This window comes from Lactuca virosa, chromosome 2 (assembly GCF_052849685.1).
Source record: "Lactuca virosa cultivar CGN04683 chromosome 2, Lactuca_virosa_CGN04683_v6, whole genome shotgun sequence".
In the NCBI taxonomy this organism is placed as follows: Eukaryota; Viridiplantae; Streptophyta; class Magnoliopsida; order Asterales; family Asteraceae; genus Lactuca; species Lactuca virosa.
Window position 1 is genome coordinate 105025746 of NC_136427.1, and position 12060 is coordinate 105037805.

Below are 12060 nucleotides of genomic sequence, written 5' to 3' on the forward strand. Positions count from 1 at the left end.
TATTTTTCCTTATCTATGTATTCATGTGATTTTCTCTTTCATTCACATTACTACTTCATAATTACATATCTAAAGAAACCAAGACATAATCAATAACGTATCATTTATTTGTAGTCAAGATTATAATAAATAATATATCAAATTTTTTTGATATTCATTTTTCATGAATCATATACTTTAAGAAGCATCACATAATACCCACCCTTTTTAACTTAAGAATCACTTAAATAAAATTTTGAAGAGAGCCACATCTCCAGTAATGAAAAAGTTTCTCTTGGCTTGTTATATGGAACTAAATGTCCTGCTCCCTGTAAACATTGAAATTTCATCAAGGGTCGTGCATTTGTGTAAGATATAATTATATTATAGATGTGAAATTTGAATGATTGCTCGAGAATGTGGTTACACACCCTCACTTGCAATATATGTTTTTAGGACTTACTATTACAAAAAATCTAAGTAATATATGAAAAATAAAATACAATAGCAGAAATGTTCATGGATTATTTCTTACTTTAACTGTGGCATATGTCAACGAGTAATCATTTTGTACATATTTTGTTTTATATCTGCAAAACAAAATCATGTAACTGATAAAGATATAATTATCAAGGAAGCAAAAAGAATTTCTGAACAATGTTATTTAAGACGTTTATTTATAGGTTTTTATATGTTTCAGGCTAATGTGTTAAATAATTAACAATTAAAGACCCTCAAAATAAAAATAGTCTAACTAAATAGATCAAAAACATACCCTCCAACTTGACCATTAACATAGAAAGGCTTCCATGGAATTTCCACACCAAGATTGAGAGAAGCAATCCATTGTTCAACGCCAACATAAGGAAATGTCATATCATGGTCGCCGCTATCAATAAAGTTTTAGATGTATGAACATATGTAAGCATATTGGTAATCATAATTCAATTAGTATTAAAGAGGGAAGACAATGTTTATTACCTCATGATCAGGCTTTGACAATTTTTACAAGATAATTTCTTATGGTAGAGAAAACTACTAAAAATATCATAAGAATAACAAAATGTGTCGTTCTTTCCTTGATTGTAATGCAATGTACTATTGATCAATTCGAATATTCCAGTTTTTCCCTAAATACAAAAGTTATTAAATAAAATCGAATGATAGACCCTGTTTAGATTCTTTTCAAGAAAATAATGTTGGTCACATACTTGGCGAATATTGAGAGCTTGTTGTATATCCTTTTTGTTCGCCCAAACGCCTACAGCCTTATCAAAATCACTCTAAAATGATCAAAATAAATGTCATAATTTCATTAGTTTTTCAAGTTCCATAAAGAAAAAAATCTTAAATTCAAAGTTCATTCGGTGAACATAAATGTGAGTTGTTCATTTCCATTTCATAGGAATTAATCATCTTATTAAGGTATGATACGAAAATTAACATACTCTAAACATATAATAATAAATTGCAAGATCACATTTAAAAATATATATATCCTCTTATGAGAATGACTAAAGGAACAAAATGCTTGTGAGAGAGAGGGAGAGATATATTACTTCACAACTTGACATTTCGTCATTTTCATTACAAAACGGTTCCAAGATGTTATCCATTTGAATACGACTTGTGCACTGCAATTGCGATTTTAATCATATCGCGTTCACAAACTCCATGTTATTCACGAAGAACTCAAAATTCTCACCTCTTCATATTGGTGAAGACTTTTTGCACATAATGAGTTGGTTGTATCAATGCTGACATAGTTTCCATAACAATTTTTTATTGCAGACTACATAATGGAATCAATATAATTAAGAATCATTGTTAAATAATAGTTTTAAAACATTATAATAAAATTACCTTATAAATATCATCTGATATAAGTGCCATACGATGAGTATATTCAAGTCTTGAATTAAAATCCTTGAACTTATCGGTGAGAGGACTCATAAGAATGTACCCCTACATTACAATTAACAAACATGACGGATAATTAGATAAGTTAAGGGTCTTGAATTTATTTGGTTATTGCATCATTTGATATATATATATATATATATATATATATATATATATATATATATATATATATATATATATATATATATATATATATATATATATATATCCAGTAAGAAAGAAAAAAATATATTTGACACGAAGGGTAAGAAGTGCATCATTTGCATGATTTTTGGGGAATCAACAAACTGAATCATTAGATAATATAAAAATAATATGATTAGGTAAAAAAAATCCAAAAAAAACGCATCGATGATTCAATTTTGTGATGATTCACTAAAGTTTCCCGAAAAGTGAATCAAAACTTAATTCAGTAAAAATATGAATCATCGATGTTTTTTTCAGGATTTTTTTTTTTTTGCAAATCATGTTAATTTTGTATCATCTAATGATTTATTTGATTGGTTTGCCAACAAGCATGCAAATGATGTATTTCTTACCTTTCCTACAAAATATTTCATTCTTATTTGATCTTCATTATATATATATATATATATATATATATATATATATATATATATATATATATATAAATGTTGTAAAAAATGTTCGACGTTAGCTAGTCGGTGAACTGGAGTTATGCGATTAATCGGGGACGAGTAATTGTTAATTTGTAGAATTAAAAAAATTAAATAAACTTAATTTTATAACAGAGTTCATAAATACCACTAATATTATAACAAAATAGGTTAATATGATTAATACTACAGTAATCATTCCTCAAATAGTTTCTATTGCGATAGAATTTTTCAAAGTGTTAAAATTTTATCGTTTTATAGTATTTCACTCATTATGTATGCATGGACTAATCGTCAGACGCCCTCTTGTCGGTCAAGTAGCGCCTAAGGATTAATCAGTACTTAGTCGAGATTTTTACAACACTGATATATATATATATATATATATATATATATATATATATATATATATATATATATATATATATATATATATATATATATATATAGACAAAATTGCAAAAATGGTCCCAATGGTATGCACTTTCTCCGAGGTTTAGTTTAATCCGCGACTTTTTTGGCTTCATGGTCCTTTTGAGCAAGTTTCGTTGTGGACTTGGTCCATCGCTAAACTTAAATGACTATAATACCCTTGGGGTATTTATTTTCTATTTTTCTTTCATTTTTAAAAAATCTAATACATATTTATTTATTTTAATAAATAAAAAAATAAGAGGGACCCTCTCTTTTTTTCTCTCTCTCTCCACCGTAAAAGACCTTTCTTCTTTCATTCCTTCACAATAGATGTTTAATGGCTTCTTTCCCAAGAATTATGTCAACAAACACATTTAAAAACAACAAAAACCGAATGAACCCATACAAATCTTCAATGAAATCAAAAACTGTATGAACGATTGTTCCTCTTATAAACTCTTTGACTCAAGCAAGAATCACAGATGAAATTACAAATCAACCATAGTTACTCCACATGTTTGTGGTCTGTGAAGGAACTTAAATCTCCACACCCAAATGGAAGATAAAGAAGGAAGCACATGTATGCATCTGATTTCTGAGGTCCACAAATTTTTGCATCTGATTTCTTCCATCTTGATCTGAACTAGATGTTCATATGTTGGAAAACATCTATAGTTACCTCTTGTCTCCCTTTCCTTGCTCACCTAATGTACTTGTTTTTTCTGTTACCACTCACCACCAGTCCTCCGCTAGTTGAATCGACGACGCCTCTATGGCTGTTAAGTTCTTTATATTGAGTACATTGACCCAGTTGAGGGATCCTAAATGTTGGGTTTGAGTTGCAGGTTTTAGAACAGAGGAAGGAGAGGTGGAGTTGAAGAAATCAATCTGGGTTTGTTCTTCAAATACATAAACACACGCAGAGACCATAATCATATTTAGAATAGGGAGAAAGGAGGATAAAATGTGATAAAATCGATTGTGTTTGGTTGTAAATGGTCAGATTTGTGATTTTCATAAATTTTACGTTCAATGTTGTGTAAATTTAGGGCAATGTTGGTGAGGTGAAAACAAGGGAGGGAAGGGTATTTAGGGTGTGGAAATTCTTCGAAGAGAGTAGGGTACCTTCAGATGAAATGGAGGGTGGGTATGGTGATTCCGAGGAGTTTTTGGGTGTCGGCGATGGATTTCACAATGAGGAATTGGGTGGCAGAGGGGCGATGGATGATGACGTCTTTGAGTAAATGGATGACTTTTAGATCGATGGGGATGTCGATAATGTTTGTCTAGGGATCGGGTTTTCACCCATTTCAAACTGACTTTTGTGACTGTTCGACATTATTGATGGTTAGAGAGGTAGGAGGTGAAGATCTTATAAACTGATGAGAGCAAAAAGCTAATCATTAATGGTGGCTAAGCTGAAGAGAGAGAGAGAGAAAGAGAGAGGGGGGGTGGGAAGAGGAGAGAGAGAGAGAGTGAGGTGAGCCCCATAATTTTTATTAATAAAATTTTAAATTAAATAGAAAGAATATAAAAAAAATGTACCAGAAGGGCATTTTAGTATTTTCAGTTTTCTAAGGGACAAAAAACACAGTGAAACTAACTCAAAATGACCATGAAGCCAAAAAAAAATGAAGGTTTAGACTAAACATTGGAAAAAAATGCATACCATAGGGACTATTTTTACAGTTTTGTCTTTTTGACTATTTTTTTTTTGTCTTTTTACTGTTTTTTTTTGTTTTTTGTTTGTTTCATGTTTTTTTAGCTTTTTGTTATTTGTTATTTTTTTTAATATTTTTAATAAATACGTAATATTTTTTTTTCATTCGGACTATCTTTGTGTTTATTTATTTATTTGTTATTTATTTGTTTTCATTATTTTTAATAAATACATATTATTTTCTCTGTGTTATTTTTCCGTTCGGACTATTCATATATTATTTTTTTCATTCGTACTATATTTGTGTTATTTTTTCATTAAAACTATCATTGTTTTTTTTTTCATTCACACTAATAAAAAGACATTCAATCGTTTTAAATTCCGACGTTTTGGATTGGTTCCTTGGTTCTTTGAATAATAATGGTTCTCTATTAAACTTTTATATATAATATATATATATATATATATATATATATATATATATATATATATATATATATATATGAACAATTAGAGGGTTTGATCATTTACTTGAATATTCAATGATGGTTGATCCCCACGTTCATTACCTATATGTATATATACTCCAAGAATCACAAATTCTCCAAAACGCAGCAAATGAAATATTGGACAAAGAATTTTGAGATAGTATTACCTTCATATAAATCTAAAGCAATTTTGGGAACAACAATACCAATATAAGAAATCCCTGCTATGTATAGTGGATTCTTAAAAAACTTGGGATGATCAAGGAGGAACTGTTCATCAAATAAAACAAAACATTCAATACAAAGTACATTACTGCTAATCGAGAAACATATGTATGAATAATCCAAAGTACCTTCTTTCAAGATAATATAATACGAACACGTCCAAAATATAAGTTTTCAATCATGATTTGATCAATGGTTGCTTACTACATATATGTTGTTAAACAACTACTTATATTTTACTTTTCAAAAGATATATATATATATATATATATATATATATATATATATATATATATATATATATATATATATATATATATATATATATATATATATAAAATAAGTAATTGTTGCCAGTAAACAACTAATCATATTTTATACTTTCAAAAGATACATATCAATCATTAAAGAGTTGTACCTTTTTTATAAACTGACTCGCTTGATTAGCCAAGATAGTGTCGCTGCTAATCCATCCATCTTTTGTTTTTGCATAGGAAAAGCCAGTACCAGCGGGTATATCTACGAATATGATGTTAGCTACCTAAATCAATGCGAGAAAACTTCAAGTTATTATCTTCCTAAAATAAAATAAAAACTATGTACGTATGTTTCCATCATAGTAAAAATTATGAAGAATGGGATAGATGTGTGAACCTGTGTCCATGTGGTTGGATTCAGTATTAATGTGGGATTATCTAGGTCAATACTTTCCAAATCAAAGGTAAGTGGACCTATAGGAAAATGACCTCGTTATGATATACAGTTAATTGTAATAACCATACTTCAACCATCAACCTAAATAAATTTATTAGTGTGACATGGAAGCTAAAATATAAGCACATCAATCGCAAAATCTGATTCAATACTAATTAATTCCAATTTCTCACATCCCCCAAAACCTCGTATGATATTAAATTGTAGAGATGAGTCATTCCCACTTATATAATTATAAAATGAAGAAAAACATTATAAATGGTCTATGTACTTTTCAGAAATATGAGTTTAGTCTATATGTTTAAAAAATCTCAGAGATGGTCATCATGCTTTCAAAATTTTTGATGATTGGTCCTTATATCTTACTCCATTAAGTTTATCCATTAACTGAATGTCATTTTCGTCATTCCACTACCGTATCGACCATTTATGACTTTTTTTTCTTATTTAAAAACAAAAAGAAAAAAGAAAATATACATTTAATATATAAAGGGCTCTCTCTCTCTCTCTCTCTCTCTCTCTCTCTCTCTCTCTCCACCATGTCTTCTTCTCTATTGGTACACCCTCTTCTTCTTCCGCCATCATATTCCTTCTAAATCATTTTTCTCTACAATTTCTTTGGCAAAAGCCCTATTTCATCCAATTTTAAATCACCAATATCATCAACTCCCTTTTTCCCTTTCAATTCCTCTAAAAACATGTTAAACTCATCTTTGGTAAGCCAATTAGTGGTCAAGGATTTCTCCATATTTTCTATTCTTACCTAATTCAGTTTTCAGACCTGTAATCTCATTTTCAATCTTTCGATCTACAACTTCAACCTGAACATGCATCATTTTGGTTGTAGTCTTCAAGAAGGCTTCGATTTCTGCAAATCTTCTTTCGTAATCAGAACTAGGGATAAGAATCAAATCAAAACCACTCCCTTGGTTGAACTCTAGTCTACGAATCATTTGAACCAAAAACTAGTGTATAAGTATAAGGGAAAAATTATTCATGACTGCACATACAACCCTCTTCCATGGAGTGTTGGTAGTGGAGGGGACATCGCGCTTCTTATCGGTGGTCCGTTTTCGTGGTTTGGTGGTTAAATTCATGGGTAATGAGTTTTTGGTTTGAACAGCATCTCTTGATCTTTCGAGAACGATTTTTGCTCCTACTCTGATTGAATGGCTGAGACTTTTCCTTCTACTGGTCACTGAGCGGAGGATCATCAATTCCATCACTGCTGCCCAAAGCTAAGCCAGATTTTTTCTCACTGGTGAATAAAGTTCCACACATAGCAAAAGAAGGGTTTGCAATAATTGAGACAGTAGACAACGACATTGAGAATTTAGAGACTAGTTTCAAATGAGGTTTGGGAATATAAAGGGTGATTTAAAGAAAATTTTCAAAGAAAATGAAATTTTAGGAGGGAATATGATGGCTAAAGAAGAAGAGGGGGTGTACCAGTGGAGAATAAGACACGGTGGAGAGAGAGAGAGAGAGAGAGAGAGAGAGAGAGAGAGAGACCCTTTATATATTAAATGTATATTTTTATTATTTTATTTAAATAACAAAAAACTTCATAAATAGTCTTTATGGTAGTGAAATGACGGAAATGTCATTTGATTAACAGATAAAACTTATCACAGTGAGCAATGAGGACCATATATCAAAATTTTTGAAAGTACATGGACCATTTATGAGATTTTTTAAACTTAGGGACTAAACATCAGATTTCTGAAAAGCATAGGGACCATTTATGATGTTTTTTTTCTAAAATAACAAAAAACTTCATAAATGATCCAAGTTGTAGTGAAATTACAAAAATACCCTTCAGTTGCCGTGTAAAACTTAATGGAGTGAGCAATCAGGACAAAACATCAAAAATTTTAAAACTTAATGGAGTGAGCAATCAGGACAAAACATCAAAAATTTTAAAAACACAGAGGCCATTTGTGAGATTTTTTAAACTTACAGACTAAACATCAGATTTCTGAAAAGCACAAGGACCATTTATGATGGTTTTTCAATTTTATAAAAACAAACATTTCTTAAAATTAAAATATAAAAACTTCAAAATTTTATTTTTAAAAAAATCGTTAAAAAAATCACTAATATAGCGATTAGAAGTATTCCTTAAATTTTTATAATCTTTTGAAAAATTTTGTTTTTTCTAACTTTTTTTTATAAAAATTTAAAATTTCAAAAATATTTTTTTTTTCAAAATTTCATGATTATTTTCATTTGTAGATAATTAAACTTTCGCGTAAAATTGTCAAAATCTCACAACTAATTATGAAAACATCATATCATCTCGTGAGATTTTGATAATAAATAAAATCAAATCTTGACAATTTAATTTTTCAACTTATGACCGAAAATTATCCTCACGGTTTCTACTAATATTTGAGTTCCTACATGATATATATATATATATATATATATATATATATATATATATATATATATATATATATATATATATATATATATATATATGTGTGTGTGAGTGAGAGAGACAAAGAACTTAAATTTATTCTTGGTTTTTCATGAACATGATATTCTTAAATTTTGATATGTTGATTTCAAACCAGGACAAAAACTCTAATCAAAATTCGAAAATTTCACATATCGTTGTCCGATGATTCAACATATAGAAATTGCGAACTTATTATGCGTTTGATAATTCAATTCATACGTATTGATCAAGCCATGAAAAGGAACAAAACTGTAGAGCAAAAATCCAATACCTAATTCGTACAAAAATGTAATTAAGGCAGAAGCACCCGGGCCACCAGGAATATAGAATATAAGCGCGTCTTTTTCTGGATTTCTGGTTGACTCAACAAAATAATAAAACAATTGTACATCTTCCTTCTTCCCTACTCCAATATAGCTTTCATACAAAATACAACAACACTTAATTAGAGTATTCGAATGCATGTTTTATGTGCCAATATTTTATTAAATCATGATGACGTACATTGGGAGTTTTCAAAGAATCCATAACTCAACCAATGATGTAGACAAAAATTTGTGGTTAAACTTTTGGCTTCAAATCCATTGATGCACTCTTAGCAGATAACAGAACAGTACTTTGAACTCGATCGATTCCATAATAGTTTAATCCGTAGTTGAGCGGAGCGTTTCTACGTGCCTAATGTTTTTCTTATTTTGATTTTAGGCAAAATATATAAAACCCACAATATTCCGGTTGTGTTTATGGTTTAGTCATTATATTACAGTTAACAGTTAAGATTGACAAATTTTTTTTCTATATTCACCACTATGCGTGCAATAGCATGTTAAATTAGTGGTCACAAATATTTTTTTTAACCAAATGTTAGTAGTTTTAGAGCTATATTTATCGTCAAAGTTTTCAATAAATCCATTAAATTTTGACAAAAAGGTCTATCAGTATCAACACCATTTTAACATGTTATGACATGTACATTATGGTGGTTGACATAAAAAATATCTTAAAAATTAGGTGACTTTCATCGAATATATTGAAATATTGTAGTGTGGTTTTATATAATTTGTACATTCATTTTTATGGCCGTTCTTTTGAGATTGGATTTCTAATAAGTTACACATATATATTTAACGACTGTTGTTTGGATGCTTAGTTCTTAAATAAAATAAACAAATAAAGAGAAGCTATAAATATCATACCCGGTTTCAAGTTTAAAAGGAAGATCACCATCGTAACCGGGAAGTGTTTTGATGATTGATTTTGATTGAGATAGAATCATGAAACGATGAGAGTGAAAGATGAGAACAAAAACAAAAGAAAGCATCAACGTGTTTCCTCTGGTCTCCATTATGGTACCTTCCCTCAGCTGGTGCTATACTGCACGGCCATTTAGTTGCTATATATATAAAGGACCCACGATTCAATAATCACACGTCAATATATTAAAAACTCTTTGATAAACGATACAAATAAATGGTGTAATATTCAAAAATACGAATCCAGATGCCAACATTTATTTTGTAGAACCTTTCCTAATATTTTTTAGTATTATATGCTTTTGATCCAACTATCACTCTCACATGGATCCAGTCAGGAAATATAAAAAGAGATAATGCTATTCAATGATCAAATAGTTTTATTATTTTAGTATTATCCTTGGTAATAGACTCATAAATTATAATTATTTAAATTCGATTATTTATCATGGTTACAACGAATTCAAATATAATAAACTAACCGAATCGGTGCACATTGCACATGATAGAAATTTTGTTGTTAAAATATGTTAGAATTTTCGATTTACCTATATTTTTATATTATTTTTCCTATTTTTATCAGGGACTTTATTGGACATGTATTTGTCAATGAAACTGGCTAAACAATAATATAATTAATTTTTAAAGATATGATATTTGATGTAATGTATCCCATCGTAAAAAACTACAAATTTGTTTTATTAATATTATGGTGAAGATAATAATATGATATTTTTTATCGAGAATATATGCTCAAAATTTACTTTATAATGAAGTAAAAAACTTACGTTCTAAGACAAAAAATTGTTGAATATTTTGTTTGTATATATTTGATTGCAATAGAAAGTTATATTTGAAGGTTGATAAAATTTAAATGATATTAAAGATATATTTTGATATACCAAATTTTATATATTTAAAGTAGTGATATAAAAATCACTTAAGTTGTTTAAATTACAAAATGGTAATTATAAATGAAATAATAATAAAAATAAAATAAACAAACAAACAAAATATATATATATATATATATATATATATATATATATATATATATATATATATATATATGATTGGTTTTGAGCCTCACTAGATCAAACATATATAACTTAATTGTTTTCTTCTTTTGTCGAGCCAGCGGATAGAACTAGAGAACCCAAAGGAGAGTTCCTCTTTTGTGATCGCACCTAAGACACAAACAAGAGACATATCCAAGTAATCCTTGAACTTCAAGCTCAAACAAAATTTAAACGTCGATTATGTTCTTCGATCACGACGTGACGAATAGATGATAACTGCGTGAAAACGAAGATTCGAGATTCTTTATGGTTTGAGTATTCCAATGTTTTGTAGCTTAGAGGTATATCTCTCATGTGTCAAAACCAGAATTGGAATCCTCTATTTATATGGAGGTGATTTGAAATCCTAGAGATAAATACCAAAAATAGTAGTAATTATGTATGGTATTCAAATCATTATGGAATATTCCATATTCCATTTATTTACCGCTAATTAATTAAAAAATTAATTAATTAACAAAATATGTCCCTCAAATAAATATATTTTCATATCAGTTTCTTTTTCTTCTTGCGTGTAACCCAAAAGGACACTGTCATTTATAGTAATATTACCGGGCTTTGTTATGGATATGGGCACTAATCTCCATCAGCTCTCACTTGCACTTAAACATCAACAATTGACCGGTCTAACACTTACTAGAAACAACAGTACGTAGTAGTTCAATGCAACTTCTATACTTATAGCAAGTTTGCTATAATCAGCCCTAAGACTAATAACTTCAAATTCCTTTGATCTTCATCATATAGTATTATGAACTAGAGACATAGATCAACAGTCAATCTCATGGTTCAAGATTATGTTTCTCGATACTAAACTGTGGTGACCTTTTAGACTGATTGTTGAATCTATTCAACTTAGTCTGAGCTTGGCCAAGCATTTGTTGTCAACACCAAATCAACGAGTGGCCTAGAGACATCTACTTATCCTTTTCTGGTAGAAGGATCAAATAAAACTTGACTACATAGGTTAGTACTATTTCCTCGTGCAATACCTAGGCAAACCCTATATATAAGCCAGTTAGGGACAATATTGGGGAGAAACCAAGATATAACAGACTGTAGAACAAAACCTCATGCATCTCCATTTGAAGAATATAAAAAATAGTTGTCTTAATTTACTAATGACATGATCCACAGAGTAATCTTTAAGCATGGTTACTCCAATACTTAAAATCTCCATTTTTAAGTACTCATCAGTATTGATCGGGAGCTTTGCTATGTTTATCCCTATGAACAATCTACCA

The 12060-nt window shown here is 29.2% G+C and overlaps 1 protein-coding gene across 3 annotated transcripts; it reads right to left on the reverse strand.

Annotated features, from left to right (window-relative positions):
* Positions 1-86: 86 nt before the first annotated feature.
* LOC145159352 (serine carboxypeptidase-like 16) lies at positions 87-9898 on the reverse strand. 3 transcript variants are annotated; one of them, XM_079078294.1, is made up of 14 exons: positions 9681-9898; positions 8756-8901; positions 5961-6037; positions 5725-5847; positions 5249-5351; positions 5125-5162; positions 1843-1944; positions 1685-1771; positions 1539-1613; positions 1191-1247; positions 961-1109; positions 755-868; positions 515-569; positions 87-308 (listed from the first exon to the last, which is right to left on the reverse strand). In XM_079078294.1, the coding sequence occupies exons 1-14, from the start codon at positions 9827-9829 to the stop codon at positions 213-215; spliced, it is 1371 nt and encodes a 456-aa protein (XP_078934420.1). In that variant the 5' UTR covers positions 9830-9898; the 3' UTR covers positions 87-212. The 3 variants fall into 3 exon arrangements, with proteins under 3 accessions (XP_078934420.1, XP_078934419.1, XP_078934421.1); XM_079078293.1 differs by having other exon boundaries at positions 1191-1262; positions 9681-9896; XM_079078295.1 differs by lacking the exon at positions 8756-8901 and having other exon boundaries at positions 1191-1262; positions 9681-9813.
* Between the last annotated feature and the right edge of the window lie 2162 nt (positions 9899-12060).

Excerpts from the sequence above, each read along its gene's own strand:
- LOC145159352 (XM_079078293.1), bottom strand. The coding sequence starts at position 9,829 with ATGGAGACCAGAGGAAACACGTTGATGCTTTCTTTTGTTTTTGTTCTC. Across the intron at positions 1,945-5,124 it reads AACCATCATTGAATATTCAA|GGGTACATTCTTATGAGTCC; the intron begins GTAAATGATCAA and ends ATTGTAATGTAG. Across the intron at positions 1,110-1,190 it reads AAGCTCTCAATATTCGCCAA|GGAAAAACTGGAATATTCGA; the intron begins GTATGTGACCAA and ends TTTTGTATTTAG.